General features: G+C 33.6%; 1 protein-coding gene across 4 annotated transcripts in view; it reads left to right on the top strand.

The window, feature by feature from the left end:
- LOC127168051 (probable E3 ubiquitin-protein ligase HECTD4) overlaps positions 1–20304 on the top strand; it is a 76643-nt gene that overhangs the window by 21907 nt on the left and 34432 nt on the right. For 2 of the 4 annotated variants that reach the window (XM_051114556.1, XM_051114555.1), the window contains exons 17-39: positions 2100–2222; positions 2766–2890; positions 3009–3162; positions 3708–3796; positions 3912–4116; positions 4213–4332; positions 5732–5836; positions 6103–6266; positions 7138–7383; positions 8606–8798; positions 8888–8992; positions 9116–9204; positions 10211–10380; positions 10472–10607; positions 12112–12256; positions 12338–12504; positions 13027–13173; positions 14656–14840; positions 14918–15071; positions 15522–15802; positions 17372–17561; positions 17654–17735; positions 17822–18024. In XM_051114556.1, coding sequence (XP_050970513.1) covers positions 2100–2222; positions 2766–2890; positions 3009–3162; positions 3708–3796; positions 3912–4116; positions 4213–4332; positions 5732–5836; positions 6103–6266; positions 7138–7383; positions 8606–8798; positions 8888–8992; positions 9116–9204; positions 10211–10380; positions 10472–10607; positions 12112–12256; positions 12338–12504; positions 13027–13173; positions 14656–14840; positions 14918–15071; positions 15522–15802; positions 17372–17561; positions 17654–17735; positions 17822–18024 — 3578 coding nt within the window. Of the gene's footprint in view, positions 1–2099; positions 2229–2765; positions 2891–3008; positions 3163–3707; positions 3797–3911; positions 4117–4212; positions 4333–5731; positions 5837–6102; positions 6267–7137; positions 7384–8605; positions 8799–8887; positions 8993–9115; positions 9205–10210; positions 10381–10471; positions 10608–12111; positions 12257–12337; positions 12505–13026; positions 13174–14655; positions 14841–14917; positions 15072–15521; positions 15803–17371; positions 17562–17653; positions 17736–17821; positions 18025–20304 lie in introns of all 4 variants that reach the window. The other 2 variants (XM_051114554.1, XM_051114553.1) reach the window with 1 other exon arrangement.

The raw sequence follows: 20304 nt of genomic DNA, 5'->3' as shown, positions 1-20304 counted from the left end.
ATGGGAGTTTTTAGATGTACCCTAACTGTCATGACCGGAAAAAAACAGAGTTCACACAGAGCTAGACAAGAAAAGCGAGGTTAAAAAGTATAGCAATTGTAATTTAAAAACTATTAAAAAAGTTTGTCAAGACAAACTTTAAGTTGGCTTGGGAAAGCCGGACCAGAAAGTTTGCAATACACTCTGTAAGAGATAGACATATAGATAGATAGCATGTTGCTAAGATGTTTTTAGCATGATTAGCAAGTTGCTAGCATGTTTCTAGCATGATTAGCAAGTTGTTAGCATGTTGCTAGCGTGTTTCTAGCACGATTAGCAAATTGTTAACATGTTTCTAGCATGATTAACATGTTGCTAGCATGTTTCTAGCATGATTAGCAAGTGGCTGACATGTTTCTATCATGATTAGCATGTTTCTAGCGTGATTAGCAATTTGCTAGCATGTTTCTAGCATGATTAGCATGTTGCTAGCATGTTTCTAGTATGATTAGCAATTTGCTAGCATGTGTCTAGCATATTCAGCATGTTGCTAGCATGTTGGTAACATGTTTCTAACATGATTTGCATGTTGCTAGCATGTTTCTAGCATGATTAGCACGTGGCTGACATGTTTCTATCATGATTAGCATGTTTCTAGCGTGATTAGCATGTTGCTAGCATGTGTCTAGCATATTCAGCATGTTGCTAGCATGTTGGTAACATGTTTCTAACATGATTTGCATGTTGCTAGCATGTTTCTAGCATGATTAGCACGTGGCTGACATGTTTCTATCATGATTAGCATGTTTCTAGCGTGATTAGCATGTTGTTAGCATGTTTCTAGCATGATTAACAAGTGACTGACATGTTTCTGTCATGATTAGCATGTTGCTAGCATGTTTCTTGCATGATTAGCATGTTGCTAGCATGTTTCTAATATGATTAGCATGTTGCTAGCATGTGTCTAGCATATTCAACATGTTGCTAGCATGTTGGTAACATGTTTCTAACATGATTTGCATGTTGCTAGCATGTTTCTAGCGTGATTAACACGTGGCTGACATGTTTCTATCATGATTAGCATGTTTCTAGCATGATTAGCATGTTTCTAGCATGTTTCTAGCATGATTAGCACGTGGCTGACATGTTTCTATCGTGATTAGCATGTTTCTAGCATGATTAACAAGTGATTGACATGTTTCTGTCATGATTAGCATGTTGCTAGCATGTTTCTTGCATGATTAGCATGTTGCTAGCATGTTTCTAATATGATTAGCATGTTGCTAGCATGTGTCTAGCATATTCAGCATGTTGCTAGCATGTTTCTAATATGATTAGCATGTTGCTAGCATGTGTCTAGCATATTCAGCATGTTGGTAACATGTTTCTAACATGATTAGCATGTTGATAGCATGTTTCTAGCATGATTAACACGTGGCTGACATGTTTCTATCATGATTAGCATGTTTCTAGCGTGATTAGCATGTTGATAGCATGTTTCTAGCATGATTAACACGTGGCTGACATGTTTCTATCATGATTAGCATGTTTCTAGCGTGATTAGCATGTTGCTAGCATGTTTCTAGCATGATTAGCACGTGGCTGACATGTTTCTATTGTGATTAGCATGTTTCTAGCATGATTAACAAGTGACTGACATGTTTCTGTCATGATTAGCATGTTGTTAGCATGTTTCTAATCAAGCAAGCCAACTTAATAAATAAATAAATAAATAAATAACCGATCGTTTCGCTAGATAAGACCCTTTTTCCTCGGGCTGGGGTTGTTTAGAGCCCCTTGAAGCTGCATTTAAGCTGCATTTTGGAAGTTCAAATTTGGGGGCAGCATAGAAGTCTATTACACAGAGAGAAATCCTGAAATGTTTTCCTCAAAAAACATAATTTCTTGATGACTGAAGAAAAAAAGACATGAACATTTTAGATGACAAGGTGGTGAGTATATTATCTGTAAATGCTTGTTCTGGAAGTGAGCTAATCCTTTAAGCACACTTCTTTTTCACAAGGTAAAATACATCTATGATTTGGAATAACAGTTTTCTGTCTGTATAAATCATACAGTTTGTTGTGTGTGATTAACTGACAGCACTTCCACGTTAACAGGTTGCGTCACCAAGCTTGCGTTATTTAATGGCTGTGCAGAACCATTTGCTCAGCAACACCATCCTGCTTCACCCGGACGACATTGATGATAGTGACAGCTCCCTACAAGGGGAAACAATGAAGGTACAGGTAAACATCCCCTTTAAAAACCCTTCGGTCTCTCTGAACGGTTAGCGTGGACTGACGGCGGCTCCAGCCATAAAAGGTGGAACATACAGGAATTTGTTGCGTTGGTAATAAAACGTTCATTACAGTGTGCACTGTACTGTAATATGTACCAGATATTCAGTTTCAAGTACAGGTTCGGCATTGCAGCATCTGCATTATGAGTGTACAGTGAAGTAATTCAGTATTTCATTTCCTTTTCATGTATTATTTGGTAAATAGTGATGTAATAAGCACTGCATTGTAGTGTAGGTTTCTTTAGTAGAATAGGATGTCCACTTTTTGTTTTCCTCTCATTAACACATATAAGCTAAATGCATTTAATATGTATTTAAACTATAATGCATATAACACATTTTTCAGTTAAATGCACATGCAATTAAGTATGTTTTGTTTTGTTTTTTAATTATGCTGAAGTGTATTTATTATTCACAAGTGTTCTGTAGCACCTGTAGATGTTCTCTGAGAAATGTGTGTGTTGAATGAATGTGTTTCCCTCAGGAGCTGCAGGCGAGCATCCTGTCACTTGCCTCTAAGATCCTGGTAGGATGTGATGAGGTTCTGGAGACCCTTCAGCAAGTCACCAGCTCCCTCATCAACAGCAGCATCAGCGATCGAGAGGCCAGGTGCATTCACATATCAGCAACACTTTTTCGATGGTGCTTTATTTGTATTTTGTGCATGTACTGATGCACTTTCTTTTACTTATCGTCTTCTCTACACTCTACTTTTTTTAATATCAAGATTGAGGGGACTTGAACAGGTGACGAAGGCCACGATGTTGGGTCACCTGCTGCCGGTCCTGTTGACGTCACTGATGCACCCGAACCTACAAACCCTCACGCTCGCTGATGCTCTCATGCCACAGCTAGTCCAGCTGGTCCTCTATACTAGTCAGGTGTGGATATGTGGATATTTTTAGAATGATTTCTGAAGGATCATGTGACACTGAAGTCTGGAGTAATGATTCAGCTTTACATCAATGGAATAAATGGTATTTTAAAGTATATTAAAATAGACAACCATTAATTTTAATTGTAATAAAATATTCAAAATATTACAGTTTTTTTCTGTATTTTTGATCAAATAAATACAGCCTTGATGAGCATTAAAAATCTTGCTGATGCCATACTTTTGAATGACAGTGTATATATGCCAGTATTGTGCATTACCACCAGTAAAAACAGTAATGTTGTAAAATATAACTGCAATCTAAAACTGTCACTTTTGATAAACCTAATGCATGTTTGCTGAATAAAAGTATTATTAAAGAAAAGAAAAGAAAATGAAAAAAATTACTTACTCCAAATAGTAGTGTATTTCAAGATTTTTTTTAATTAAAATGTAATGATTGTGGTTTGTAAATATTTTAATTAAAATAATTCATTATAAACCGTTGATATTGTTAAGGTTGACTGCTCTGTGTCTCTGTCTATCCAACAGACTGCTTTGCTTCTAAAGACACATTCACCGTTATTTGTTGAAGATTCTCCACTAAATCAAGGCTCCAATCCACCCTCGTTAAATGACAGGTAATTTATTTTCCATTTTCTAAACTTTTTCAGTTTTATATATATTTTTTTATTATATCAAAAGAAAGATTTTGGACAAAATCATCTGGATTATTCAAAGTTGTTTTTATTTCAGTTTCCAGATTCTGGAGGAAAGAGAGGAGCCGGGTTTTCTGACCGGCCTGAAGATCCCTGCCCCGTGGGCTGCTGGGAAAACAGTGGAAACTGTTCATCCGGTGCGAGACAACTACAAATTTAAAGAAACAGTGCACATACCTGGAGCTCGGTGTCTCTACCTCCGCTTTGACCCTCGCTGCTCTTCCCAATATGACTATGACAAGGTTTCACTTTTCACTTCTCTGAAACCGTTGTTCTCATTCACAGAGGAATAAAAGTTTTAAATTGGATATTCATGCTCATAAACTTTTGTTATTCAGCTGGTGATTTACGCCGGGCCCAACACGAACAGTCGTAAAGTGAGTGAGTATGGAGGAAACACCATGGGTTATGGCAGCCGCAGCGTCTTAGGGACTGGATGGCCCAAAGATCTCGTCAAGGTGAGAAAAGCACAGTTTTTCATCAGATGGCACACGTTCAGTTGTCAAGAATAAAGGCAGGCAGGATAATAACAAAATTATGTTTTAATAATAATCATTTTTTTCATATTTGATACAAGGCTTTCTAAGTAAAAGCCTACTGTGCTTATAATGAAGTACAAGCACTTTTAATGTCATTCATTAAAAATACAGAATAGTGCAAATAGGCCACCTTGTTGGCAGAGGCAATTTACACTAACTCCGCCCACCTGAAGTTCATTTGAAATGACTGACCCGGGTTCGAACCCGCCTTTTTCACACTTTTTTTTCTTCTTTTTCAAATCTTGAATCACATTGGAAAGGCATTTATTTTCAAATCAAGGATATAATTGAAAAGTTGAAAATAAAGTATTGGGTAAGGTTAGGGTAGGTGTAGGGAGGGGTTCATATTGTCCCAATAAGGTGCGTCCATTTAATAATTTTAATTACAATTGTAATTTAAACTCAATACGTTATTATTGCATACTGTTTTATAATGTACTGCTATACTGAGGTGCACATAATTGCCACTATTTGCAATAAGTAGTATAAATAGCATAAAATCCTGCTGTTTTAACATACAGTGAAAATAAAATCCATTGCTATTTGCCCTATCATCTATCACTAAGAAAATATGCTATTCTTATTTAGTGTAAATAGCATCTATTGAACTCTTGAAACACTGTTTACTAAAATGGCAATGGCAGTAACGGCACACGTGACTTTTATATTTAAATAGATAAAAATGGAACTTTCATTGATTAAAATTTAAATGAATAGAAATGCTTTAATGTGAATGCTATAAAAGTACTTTTTTTAATTTTTTTTTGTTTTTTTTTTACTTTTGTGTTTGTTAGAAGCTGGCGTAGTCAATGTGCAACAAGAAAATAATAATAAAAAGTACATTTTTAAAAATATATGTTTGTAAGATTGCAAAAAATATTGTTGTGCTTAAAAAAAATATCAAAATCATCAGGACAACAGAGTGCACATTCACCATTTTTAATAGATCAATGTCCTTAAGATGTTTATGCAACCTGACGTTAGGTAATTATTTATTTATAATGTAAATATGTAATTCATTTCATACAGTATTTAAAGTATTTGCAATACTTAATGTAAATCTCTGTTAATTAAGCCTTCTGCTTAATCCATTTCAAAGTTGTTGTTTTTTTACCTTAATTCTACTCATTTAATTTTTTTATTTACTTCTACTGATATACCCCAGAGAATAGAGAAAAAGAATTAAATGTGTATGTAAGTACCTAGTGCTTCTACAAATCATATTCCTTTTGTGTTTGTGCACACTTGGTAAATATGACACGTTCTGATTCAAAAGCAGTTAACAGATGCTAATGCTTCAAATCTGATGTATTTTTAGGTGGAAGGAGATACTGTGACGTTCTCTTTTGAGATGAGAAGTGGACGTGAACACAACACCCCAGATAAAGCCATGTGGGGTTTCTCATGCACTGTCAGAGCGCAGGTACCGACGCAAGCCTTACATTAGCTTTTAAATACATTCCAATCATAAAATGTACATTGAAAAGTTTTAAATACTCATTAGATGTTCATTTACTATGCTCATCTAATGTGTTTTCCTACAAATGTCTTAGTTGCTGGGTTTCCGTTTTATAGTAAAACTATCGGCATTGTGCTACCATTGTTTTATTTTCATTTACAAAGGCACCTCCTAAAAATGGTCAAAATTTTAACCATGCTTGTTTGCACTGATTATGTTGCTTGTTTCAGGAGTCGTCTGAGGACGTGTCCGGCGGGCTGCCCTTCCTGGCTGATCTAGCTCTGGGTTTATCGGTGCTGGCCTGCGCCATGTTACGCATCCTCTATAACGGGCCTGATATCACACGAGAGGAGGAGGCCTGCCATGACCTGCTCTGCTCCAAACTGCTGCAGAGGTGTGCTGCTTCACCTATCCTGTTGATAAAACCCAGCAAATGCAAGCATCAGATGTTAGCTGCTTTTACAGGGTTTCTAGTTATTTAGATGCTTTTTTTTGTCCCTGTAGGGAAAGTAGTTTGCAAAATCGCTAATAGACAGACTTGTACACATCGCAACAAATCGAAACTACAAATCACAGGTCCCAGTCCAACAGATATGGAGTTATCAGCGTGGCTCCATGTCCTAAATGTTCAGTTTTGCCCATTTTAAATGACTGGAAACCAAATGTGGACCTCTTTGCATTGAGCTGATACTTTTTTCTTTTAAGAAGGAATGTCTGAAGAACAAATAATGTTAAAACTAGAAATCTGTTTTATTTTCTCTGTCAGAACAACTGCATAGAACATACCTGTCTGAATTCCAGAAATATGTTCTTTTTCCAAAGTTACGTGCTTGCAACTCAACAAATGATATTGTAATATTCTTTTAGATTCTGGTTCTTAACAAACACACAAGAAGTGCTTTTTCCCATTTTTAAACTGTTACCATTGGCACATAATGCTACAAAGATTGCTAAAGTCAACAGATTTCACTAATAGACCTACCAATCTCTAAAAATAACATAATTTGGCTCCAAATCTCAAGGGAAAAAAATCATTTTAACCACCCTCATCAAAATAGTGGATTAATCAATAAATATGAATCTATTACATTTAATATTTTGCCTTTCCTTGCTATTTGTTTATTTTTCTTCAGAAAAAATGCTAACAAAATTATTGCATTTTAAACGTCTGCATTGTCACTCTTGATCAGTTTTATGCATATTTGCTGTATAAAAGTATTTCTTTTTTGCTGTTTAATACATGGTTCTCATCTGTTCTCTGTAAGGTGTCAGTGGCAGGTGGAGGCTAATGGTGCGATCTCTCCCGCCCTCACGCCGTCTCCGTCTCCTCTGCCTTTGACCATTGATGAGGAGCGAGAGTTCACCTATCCTTCAGACATCCTCGTCCCTCCTCCAGGTCCGATGCCGGGGGCCTGCTGTGAGCTTCCCCGCATCCACTTACCCCCGGGCATTATGGGCCGCCTGAGAGAGCTGTCTGGAAGAGCCCGGCCTCAGTTTCGCCCCAGCATTAAGTAAGCACATGAGAGGGAGTCTACATATTAGGGGAATGTAATTTAATAATAGCTGAACACGTAACCATAATCAGAAAAGCATCTTTAAATGGATGGAGGACTGAAAATCACACTTACAAATGGAGGGAGTCAGTAATCAGTTTATACACTAAAAAAATAAAAATATGAATAAAGCAAATTGAGTAATAGTGTAACATATTTAATTTGTTTTTTTTTTATGTAGTTAATAAAAAGTACTCATATTTTATTAAAAGTCATATTTTATTGGTTGCTTCCATATGATCAGCTGTATAAATTGAATTGTAATTAACTGTATTGTTTGTTATTGTATGCAAATATATTACAAAATATATTGTAGCTCTACATATTTGAACATAAATAAAATACGTAATAAGGTCCCATTTTTTTAAGATTAGTTAATGCTATAAGTAACAAACTAATGTTTTTAGTATATTTTTATAAATAGCATACTATTGTTATTATTATTATTATTATTATTGTTTGTTTGTTTGTTTTTTGTTTGTTTGTTTGTTTTTCCATAATAAAACACTTTACAAATTGACTAATTACGGTTGCATATTTAGTTTAAATTTTTGTTATATAGTTAATAAAAAAAAACAAAACAAACATATTTCATTGGCTGCTTCCATATGATCAACTTCAAAATTTGAATTTGTAGATGGACAATAAAATGCAATAATAATAATAATAATAAAATGTATATATATTAATGTATTTAAAAATTTATTGTAACGCTGATCTACCTATTTGTTAAGATTAAATAATATTTTAGGCAATTTTTTTAACATTGATTAATTTTTGTTAATGTTATTTATTTCAAATACAGTTGTTTTTTGTTTGCTCATGTTAGTTTATTAACAAATGTTAAGAAATATAACTTTTATGTAATGTATTATAATGTAGAAATTATAAAAAAAAAATAAATGCATTGATTTAATGCAGCAATATTAATAATGCATTAGTGATGTTTACTAATAAACATTATTGTAAAGTATCACTGTAAAATCTTACGAACGTCTATTTGTGTAGTGCGTTTTATTTTATTTTACTTTATTCATACCTGCAAAAGCAAACCACAAAATTCTGAACTATTACATTATAAACATAGAACGATTATTTTCAATAACGTTATACTGCTATGCAAATAAATGTAAATTAAAAAACATGAAATGTGATTTATACCTCCTTAATTTTCACTCAGAGAGGTGATCCGTCCTGATGTGATGGAGGAAGTGATCGTGTCGTGTGTCATAAAGCACTTGGGTCTGGTGGATGCGCTGCAGTCGCTGGTGAACTTCCAGTACAGAGAGATGCACAGAGAGGAGCACAACCTGCTCTGCAAAATCATGGCCGAGACCTTCAAGAAGATCAATGCAATGGAAAGACAGTTGCAAGTATGTGTTACAGCAGTCACAGATGCAGTGCTATTCATATTCATATTGTGTGATGCTGTTAATATATGCTGTGTCTGTGGTTGTTTCAGAGTGTGGCTGAACTGGAGCAGAAGTGGCAGAATGAAGTAGAAGAAGCTCAGCAGGGCAAACTGGAGAACAACTCTCCCTTCTTCCACGACTATCACTTCTTTGAGGTCAGAAATCTGATACATATAATCCATTTTTCTTTGTGAAAAGAGTACTTATTACAGAAATAATACACTTTAAAAGAACATGCTTAGGTGATTGATTCTTTTGTTGTGCTTTGTGGTCCACAGAACAAAATGAAGGAGCTGGAGCTTCTGTGTTCACTGAAGGAGGTTCCTCTGGACTGCACAGATCCAGAAAATGCTGTGATGGCTTTGAGGTATGAAATAAATTTTGACTTCCTGTGGTGAATCTAATTTTTTTCAAAATTTTGCTCAATTTACACCTACACTGATGTTCAAAAGAAGAAGTTAAAAGAAATTAATGATTTTACTCAGCAAGGATACTTAAAATTCTTCAAATGTGACAGTCAAAACATTCGGAATGTTACAGAATGTTTCTGTTTCAAAAAATGTTTTTCCTTTTGATCTTTCTATCAAATAAAAAAAAAAACAATCGAATCAAAAAAAAAAAAAAAAAACACTGTAACACTGAAGACTGGAGTAATGATGCTGAAAATTCAGCTTTGCATCACAGGAATAAATTGCATTTTAAATTTGAATAATATTTTACAATTTTTCTGTATTTTTACTGTATTTTTTATCAAATCAGTGCAGCCTCTGTGAGCATAGGAGACCTGGGCTGTTGTAGTCAACTTCAACTAAAACAAATTAAAATGAAAACCATAAAAAAAATTTACTTTACTATAAATAAAATGGATTTTAACTGAAATAAGATATATATGTGACCCAGGACCAGTAAAGTAAAGTCTTAAGTAGTCTTAAGTAGTTTGGGTATATTTGTAGCAATAGCCCATAAATATCTCTTTTATGCCAAAAATAATTAGGATATTAAGTAAAGATCATGCTCCATGAAGATATTTAGTAAATTTCCTACCGTAAATGTATCAAAACTTAATTTTTTCGTAGTAATATGCATTGCTAAGAACTTCATTTGGACAACTTTTAAGGTGATTTTTCTCTGTATTTACCTTTTTGTTTTCACCCTCAGATAAGTTGTATCTCAAATATTGTCCTGTCCTAACAAACCATACATCAATGGAAAGCTTATTTATTCAGCTTTCAGATATCTAAATCTGAATCACAATTTCAAAAAAATTACCCTTATGACTGGTTTTGTGGTCCAGGGTCACATATATGAAAGTTTTTATTTCAGCTATTTCTCGTTTTAATTTAGTTGAACTTGTTTAATTTGTTTTTAAACAGAGAGAAGTTTTTCCATGAGGTGAACTCCACGCAGCAGCAAAGAAGCTCCGTTCCATTGGCGAAAACCAAAGCGCTCGTGAAGAGCCTGATCAACCGCTCTGAGCTGCTGCTGCATGTTACCATAGCACCGCAGTGCAAGAGTCTGTCTTCAACACCAACATGCACACCAGGTGACTCACATACACATTTACACACACACACACATGCCTGCAAAAACATACAAATGCGCTTAACGGCTCTTTGAACTTTTCCTGCTTACAGCCTGTAAGTCGGTTTCAGACACCAAATCAATGGTTCCCATCGTGAAGCAGCCTGTGTTCCTGCGCAGTATGTCCGCTCCCTCAGATTTGGAAATGATTGCCAACAGTGATGTGGAGTTCACACATGGAGCACAAAGGTAGCATCAAATCACAGTTAGAGAACAAATAGGTCTAATTACTGATTTGTAAAATAGCCAATATATGCACACCTGTAAGCACACATCACTTGATTTTTATATTAATCCACCAAGTGTCTATGTTGCTTGACAACCACAGATGGCCTATATTTAGAAAAATAAACTACATTACATAACATAAACAGCTAGTTTGTGTTTTTTAGAGTTGTTTATGATTGTTATCATTAAAGCTGAATTAGTTAACTTATGCGTTTTTTGTAGTTATGCATTTATTTATAAAAATATGCATTTATTTATACATTTATTAATTAATTTATTTATTAATACATTTACACATATTTATTTGTGCTTTTTTTTATTAATGTGCATATATGCCTTATTTATGCGTTATTTGTACATTTTCTTTGTATACAGATTTTTGCATTTCTTTATTTATATATTTATTCATGGATTTATTTATACATTTATTATTTTTTTTAAACTACTTTCTCCTTTGACAGTTTAATTTGCAGAGACATTTCCAAAATATGACTCTGTGTGTTCAGATGAGGCAGTGATCAGTAAATCAATAATTGGTTATAAAACATTAACTGACGTTTGTGACTCAAAAATTACAAATGTCAGTTTTAATGGTTTTAATGTTTTTTTTTAACTTGGCCTATTGTTGAAATGGGTAAATTGCGGTTTATGCATTCATTTTTTATTTATGTAATTTATTTATGCATTTGTTTCCTTATTTATACATTTGTTTATTTATTTATTAATGCATATATATATATATATATATTATTATGCATCTATTTATTTATACTTGTGTGCATTTATTCAAGCAATTATTTATAAATATGCATTATTTATACATTTATTCATGCATGTATTTATTAATTTATTTTATGCATGTTAAAATACTGTCTCCTATGCCAGCTGTCTGTTCAGATAAGGGAGTGGTCAATAAATAAAAGATTTGTTGGAAACCATTTAGTGACATTTATGGCTCAAAAATTGCACACATTTTTTAATGTTAATTTTTCAGTTTCTTTTTTTTTTTTTTGCTACTTTGCTTATTGCTTTAATAGGTATATTTTATTTTTAATAATAACAATATTATGTTAGTTTTATTTATTTATTTATTTTTATTTGTTTTAGAGTTAATCATTTGTTGTAAAACATTTAGTAACTTGTTTTTTACTTTATTAGTTAAATTGTAGCATTTATTTATGAATTTTATGTATGTATTTGTTTCTTTATTCATGCATTGTTTTATTTATGCTTTTATTTCTGTGTGCATTTTATTTTTGCATTTATGTTTTTATTGTATATAATGTAATAGAATATTAGTATTTATTTCTTTATTTATTAAATAATTAATAATTAAACCATTTAGTAAGATTTGTGGTTTAATTTTACATGTCAGTTTTATTTTTATTTGCTTATTGCTATAATAGGTAAATTCAAAGTGTTGCTACAATTTTTAAACTAACTATTTGCCTGTCTGTCTGTTTAGGAGGCGTCTCCATCCATCCAGTCACCGGAGCAGCTCTTTTACACTACTGCAGTCACTGGTCATTGAAGACAGCAAGGACAAACCCACATACAGTGTGCTGCTGGGACAGCTGTTCGCCTTTATAGGAACCACTCCTGATCAGACCGTAAGATCAGACTCATGCAGCAGGACAGTTGTGTTGCTCACTGACAAACATCAGCACTTAAAGTACATCTTCTGACTGCAGGTGTCCAGCACCAGCTTCCTGTGTGCGGCTCAGACGCGCTGGAGGAGAGGCCGCACCAGGAAACAGGCTCTGGTCCACATGAGGGAGCTGCTCACCGCCGCTGTACGGGTGGGAGGAGTCACACATCTGGTCGGCCCCGTTACCATGGTGCTGCAGGGCGGACCGCGGTATATTTAACCACAGATATTTGAACATACATTACCGTTCAACAGTTTGGGGTCAGTAAGAGTCGTTTTTTGAAGAAAGGAAGGATGCATTAAATTAATGAAAAATTACAGTAGAGACATTTAAAATGTCACAAGATGTCTGTATCAAATAAGTGCTGTTCTTTCAAACTTTCTATTCATCTGTGAATCATGAAAAATAAAATGCATCACAGGTTTCAACATTGATAATAAATTAAAAAATGTTTCTTAAGCATCAAATTCAGCTTTGATCACAGCAATCAATTACATTTTAACATATATTCACTTAGAAAATGGCTATATCAAAATTATAATGATATTTTACAATTTATCTGTTTTTTGTGCATTTTTCTTTAAATAAATCCAGCCTTAGTCACAGAAGAGACTTCTTACCAACCCCAAATTTTTGGTTTTTAGTTTAACATTGGTAGGTCAATCTGCAGATCATTGCATTTCTGCTTTGTAGCTTCAGTTGTTCATATGAATATGTGTGTGTTTGTGTAGGGTGGAGGAACTGACCTGCGGTGGCATGATGGAGCAGGTCCAGGAGGCCTTTGGAGAGACCATGACATCAGTGGTGTCTCTGTGTTCCCGTTACCCAATCGCCTGCGCCAACAGCATCGGCCTGCTGTGCACCATCCCGTACACCAGGCAAGAGCTCCGATTCGGCTCTTATTTCATATCAAATATGGAATTGTGTCCATATGGAATTATGTAACATGACCTAGATGACGTCAACAGAACAGGAAATTATTTCTTTTTAAAAATAATGTGCACTGATTACTGTTTCAGTAACAGTTGGAAGGTGTATTCAAAAACACATTTGTGCAATTTTAAAGTAAATGTTAAATTAAAATCCCAATTTGCTTTTACAGTAAAAAGTGCTATTTTAGTATAATTTATGCAGTATTAAAAATGCTGTAAAGTAGAATTTATTTAAATTTTAGTTTGTTTTAGTTATGTGCTTTTATGATTTGTTTTTCTGTTTAGCCAGTTCATTTTTATTTAGGTGATAAATGTCATTTTGATGATGAATAGGGTTAAATTTAAAATTCCAGCTTGCTATTACAGTAAAAAGTTTTATTTACATTTTAAATTAACTTTTTTTTCTTGTAATTTTATGGATTTTCATCATTTTTATTCATTTATTTCTTTATTTATTTAGCATTTTTTTGTTTCAGATAATGAATAATGTTGCATTTTACAATAGCAGTGTTATTTTAGTATTATTTACATGCTATAGTAGTATTTTATAACATTTTAAATTAACTTTTATTATTATGTTTTTTTATTATAATTTCATTATATTTTTAAGTTTTCATGTTCATTTTAGTTTTAGTAATTTTTGTTTTTGTTATTCTTATTAACTTTTTTGTCAACATTTCTGTTTAGCTAATTATTTTATTTTTTATTAGTTTTAGGTGATGAATAATGTCGTCATTATGATAATGAATAATAGTATTAGTTTTAGTATTACTGTTATTAGCATTATTTATATACTGTTATAATATTCGTTAATATTTAAATTAAATTAGCTTCTATATTTATATTTTCAGTTTTCATTTAATCTTAGTTTAAACATTAGTAATTTTGTTATACTTTGCCATTTGTATTTGTTTTTATTCCTCAATGTTTTAGTTTAGCTCATTTAATTTTATTTAAGCATTATGTGATGAAAATGTTGTAATTTTGATGTCAAATAACAGTAAATAGTTTTTATTTTATATTTACAGTTTTCATTTTAATTTTAGTTTAATCATTTTTTGTTATATTTTTATGTAGTTTTATCATATTGTTTTTAATTGGTGTTTTTCCTTCCTATTTATTTTCCTCAGCCTTTTTTTTTTTTTTTTTTTTTTTTTTTTCACAGTTTTAGCAATTCTAGTACGTTAATCTAAAATGTAGGGCAAGGCAACAGGGCAAAATTACATTACATTTTTTTGCCTAATATGTGGATTTTATTTAATCTTTACTAGTTAAAGCTAACAAAACCAACTTTGCACAATAGAAAATATGTCAGCACTAGTCAGAACATAACATTTTATTAGCACTGATCATACATAATAACATGACGTGGTGTTCCATCTGAAGTCGATCACGCTTTGTAATATGTTGTGTTGTTGTTGTGTTCAGGAGTGAGGAGCAGTGTCTGGTGCGCAGCGGTCTGGTTCAGCTGATGGACAGGCTGTGCAGTCTGAGCAGTCAGAGGGACAGCAGCTCCAATGAGAAACAAACCAAAAAACAGAAAGTGGCTACAATGGCGTGGGCTGCTTTCCAGGTGCTGGCCAACCGCTGCATTGAGTGGGAGAAAGTCGAAGGTGAGAAACATTCAAGGTTCGAGAAGTAACACAACAAGCCTGTTTAACATTAACTGATGCTCACTGTTGTTGAACAGGAGGCTCCACAGACGCAGTGCATTCTGGACTGGCACGACAGGTGTCTAGCTTGCTAACCAATCACCTGGCTCGTGCGACAGACTGCTGCGGGAACCAAGCGGCGGGAAACGACGCCCTGCAGGATGTGCTCAGTTTGCTTAACGATCTGTCCAGGTACTTCCTGTTCCACCTGAACTTCCTACTCAACCTCTCAATTCTTTTTTTTAAAATGGAAATTATATAGTTTAAAATAATATACTTAAGTGTAAACTGAATAATGTTTTCAGACACTTTATTTCATTTTAATTACAATTAAATGGAAATTTATTCTAGTTTAAATATATATTAAATGCAATTAGCTGAACATTAGTAGATGTAGAATTTAAGTACATCTTTATATGCAATTTCATAATTACTTTTATTGAAATATGGTTAAAAGTACATTTATGACATTTATGGCAGTCTAAAATAAACTGAAATGTAATTTCTAGTGAAGCTTGCATGTCATGTATTTAATTAAACTATCATAACTTTCAACTTTTTACATATTCTGAATAAGAATTAATGGATTTACCCAGTTTTACCCGGTTTGAACTGTTGCACCGCCCTTTCTTCTCTTCCCAGGAGTCACATAGGCAAAACCATCCTGAGCCAGCCGGCCTGTGTGTCTAAACTCCTGTCTCTGCTCCTGGACCAGCGGCCGTCACCCAAACTGGTGCTGATTATACTGCAGTTGTGCCGAGCCGCGCTGCCGCTCATGAGCGTGGAGGATTGTGGGAATGTAGCGCTGCCGTCCTGGAGCTACTCAACGAACGCGCTGGACGCAGAGCAGCAAGACGCCAGTGATCCTGCTTTCCGCATCGCATCGCTGCTGCTGGCCAAGTTGGCGGACTATGTGGTGCCAGGTACGAGAGAACATAGCTTGATTTTAATAAAAATAAAGGGTCTCTCAAATATATTTCATTTGTCGTTGTGTCCAGGCCAAAGATTTTGTAACCTTCACTCTAAATCTAGCTTAATAAGCTTAAATAAGTTGTGCCAAACTTTGAAGTTTTTTTTTTTTTTTTTTTTTACATTAAAGTCTCTTCTGCTCATCCAGACTGCGTTTATTTGATTAGAAATACAGTAAAAAGAGTAATATTGTGAAATATTATTACAGTTTAAAATAGTTGGTTTCTATGTGAATATATTCTAAAATGTAAGTTATTTCTGTGATCAAAGCTGCATTTTCAGCATCATTATTCCAGTGTCACATGCTCTTTCAGAAATCATTCTAATATTCTGATTTGCTGCTCAAGAAACATTTCTGATTATTAATGTTGAAAACAGTTGTGCTGCTTCATATTTTTTGCGTTTAACTGTATTTTTCGCAATTCTTTGATGAATAGCTCAAAGAACAGAATTATTTCAAATGGAAATTTTCTGTAACAATTTTTGCTACTAATTTTAATGTTTATTGTCGCATTTGGTCTATAAATACAATCCTTGAAAATTGATATTATAGTTAGCTAAAACTAAAACCAAAAAACATATTTCTGTTACTTGAAATATATTACACTTTAATATAAAAACCTTAAACTTATTTTATTTTAACATTTTCTCATTTTTATTTAGTTTAACTTAATAATAAAAAAAAAAACATTAAATTTAAAATATTATTAAAAGTGTAATAGTATCTCAGTGATACCAAAACACTTGCTAATTTTTTTTATTTAATATGTTCCTTGAGGTTCACTTATAATGTTAATCAAGTTTTTTTTGCATAAAAAAAGAAAGAAATATGTGGAAAAATGATTACTTTCAACCCTCTTTCTGAACCTTTACCGGAAACAAGCTGTTTTTAAGGCGCGGGACTTTTAAGGCTTCTCCATAATCTGCCGCTGTTATGATTGGCTAAAGCCATTGCAAAGGAAACAGTATCAACGCCCCCTCAGCCCTGTTTTGAGTGTTTTGACAACATAATCAAAATATAACAGTCATTTCCAGACAAAGCAATATGAAATCATTTACTGTTTGCAGCTGCAGTCAGATCTCGTACCGCTTCATCTTTCAACAAATGTTTCTTTTTGAACTCTCCATGACTCTAATCTCATAATTACAAAACAACATAATCTGAATGTTCCCTGACAAAATCCAGTGTGCCATTAAAAATAAACTGTTTGCTTGTTCCTCACGCTGGGATTCAAATTTCTACTTGCTTTTGATGCAATGTGACACTTGCATTCAGCGTGAACAATGCCATTGGGCGGGGCCTATGTCAATGTGTGATGTGTTGCTCTGGAGGCGGAGTTTATGCAAATGCACAGCTGACATCACCATGTCCCATCGGATCCAAAATGAGTCGTTTTCTGTTATTACGTAAATTACATGCTTTTTTATTGATGATGAGGACATTTTAATTTATGAAACTTGCATCAAAAGATCAAGGGAAATTTGGTTTCTCATGTCATCACCCCTTTAATATTCACTCTTAGGTTGCCAGACGTTGCTCTCCCCCAGCGCCTCTGAGCCCGACACCAGTCTGACGCGGGCCTGTCCGAAGAGCAGCGCTAAGACCGACAGAGACGCTAGCGAGGAGGGCGAAGCTGTGGATGGCAAGCTCTCGATTTTCATCCACAAAAGAGAAGACCAGTCGTCCCATGAGGTGCTTCAGCCGTTACTCAGGTAAAAACACATTCACCTCAATGGACACTTGAATTCAGACACAAAATTGAAGAACTTATGGCTGATGTCATTTTTTGCACGTCACCTTGCAGCAGCTCAGAGGGTCGTCCTTTCCGTCTCGGCACTGGAGCCAACATGGAAAAGGTGGTGAAGATGGATCGAGACATGACGAAGGTGAGCTCTGGTTTACAGTTGATGGTTCTGAGGAGCAGAAAGCAGTGCTAGATGTGTGAAATATGCTGTTTGTTTGCGTTTTGCAGAGCGGCTGCTGTGAGGTGATCACAGAGGAGGCTTCGTCTGCTCTGCGGAAAGCCAATAAGTGGGCTCAGTCTGGGCTTATTGTTAGCGTGGGTCCTCCAATAGAGAGCACGGGCCAGGAGAATGCTGGGATATCCACTACAGGTGACAAGAAGAAAACCGCACAGTCTACAGTGTGCAGAGAAAGGAACGCTGAGCTGGCTCGGTATGAATAATATACTTACCTAGTTCTTGGTGTGTACTGTTGCTTCAGAAAGTTTTATATTTATATGAGTTTTATATGCGTACCTGCAAACTCATTGTCTTTCAGTGAAATGTGCCGTTCTGATACTGAAATTCAAGTGATTCATGCAAATCAGAGGTGTTTTCATATCTGAAGGGATCTGACAGTCTTTCAATGTTTCAGTGGCATTTTCGTTTCATCTTACCTCTTTGTTATGCCAAATAAAGCAGGTTTATTTTAGTATTTGAGATACTATTAGTTTTTAATAATATTTAGAATATTTTTAACAATATACACTACCAGTCAAAAGTCAAAAGATTTTTAATGTTTTTTTTTTTAAGACGTCTCTTCTGCTCACCAGGCCTGCATTTATTTGATCCAAAGTACAGAAAAACAGTACAATTTTGAAATATTTTTTCCTATTTAAAATAACTGTTTTCTATTTGAATATATTTTAAAATGTAATTTATTCCTGTGATTTTTAAAGCTGAATTTTTAGCATCGTTACTCCAGTCACATGATCCTTCAGAAATCATTATAATATTCTGATTGCTGCTCAAAAAATTTAATTATATTATTATTATTATTGTTATGTTGAAAACAGCTGAGGAGAATTTTTTCAGGTTTCTTTTATGAGTAGAAAGTTCAGAAGAACAGCATTTATCTGAAATAGAAATCATTTGGAACATTATAAATGTCTTTATCATCACTTTTGATCAATTTAAAGCAATTCCTTGCTAAATAAAAGTATTAATTTCTATAATTTCTTTCTTGGAGAAAAATATACTGACTCCAAGCTTTTGAATGGTATGGTGTATCATGTTAAAAAAGCTTTTTATTTCAGATAAATGCTGATCTTTGCATCTTTCTATTCATCAAAGAATCCTGAAAAAATGTGCTCAGCTGTTTTAAATATTGATATAATGATAATAAAAAAAAAAGTATTTTGAACAGAAAATCAGCATATTATAATGACTTCTGGAGGATCATGTGACTGAAATTCAGCTTTGATCACACAAATAAATTACATTTTAAAATATATTCAAATGGAAAGCAGTTATTTTAAATAGTAAAACTATTTAAAAATTGTACTGTTTTTGCTGTACTTTGGATCAAGTAAATGCAGGCTTGGTGAGCAGAAGCAACATTAAAATCTCACTGTTCAAAAACTTTTGACTTGTAGTATATTCTGTTTTTTTTTTATTTTGGTTTTAGTAATTTTATGTGCTTTTGTAATTTTTTTTCTAATTAGTTTTAATTCATTTTTATTTCTATTGTAGTTTATGTAGTACATCATGTTTTTTTTTTTTTAATAAAAATTTATTTTATTTCTAGTAACAATTGTTTTATGGTTTTAGTTTCAGTTAACTATAATAACCAAGTAATATAATAATGTTTATTCATTAATATATTAAAAAATATAATATTAATAATAATAAGCCATAAATACCAACATCAGAGAATTCTGAACATGTGAATATGTCATTAAATTATTGAAATATTAACTTATAATCTTGAAGTGTACTTTAACTAAATATTTTAAGGGGTTCGGCTGACAAAAAAGTTTTGTGATTTCCTGACATGATCAATTATTAGGCTGAAATGTGAGGTCTGTCATTTATAAAACTTTATATTTTTGTCAAAAATGTTATTATTTGAACTGTGAAGTTGTTAAAATCATAGTTTTTACAGTCATTTTTTAGTTTAAGTTACTGTATTCATTGTGTCATTTCTAAACAACATTGCTACCTAAACTGACCATGTACACACTGCAGCTAAATTCGGATGTCAGTTTACTTTTTACTCTTTAATCACGTTGTGTACACACATAATTCACTGAAATATGGGAGTGACAACCTCATTTAACAACTGCATTAACTCACAAAAAATACAAGTAGTGACCACCACATTTACAGAAGTTCTACGCAGTATGTACTGAACTGAACTAAACAACTAGTTGTTAATGACGTATTTAAACACGCACCAGAAATGTGTCTTCGTCTGTATTTGAGATGCAAGAAAAGAAGTCTTAAACTTAGCACAATTTGACACGGGGCTAGTTGTGCTCATGAGCCCTGCGGTAAAGTGTCAGTGTTGCCAGATCTTCATAGAAAAAAACAACAAACAAGGACACACATGGAGCGATAGTTTACGGGACTCATTCCCGCATATAAATGTGGTTGTCAGTCCTGAAACTTGCAGTGTGTACGTGACAAAGAAGTAGTTGTAATATCAGAATTTTCCAAAATGATTTCAAATGCT

The sequence above is a fragment of the Labeo rohita genome, chromosome 7 (genome assembly GCF_022985175.1).
Source record: "Labeo rohita strain BAU-BD-2019 chromosome 7, IGBB_LRoh.1.0, whole genome shotgun sequence".
Classification (NCBI taxonomy): Eukaryota; Metazoa; Chordata; class Actinopteri; order Cypriniformes; family Cyprinidae; genus Labeo; species Labeo rohita.
Note: the sequence above shows the minus strand (reverse complement) of the source record. Positions and strands in the feature narration are given on the sequence as shown.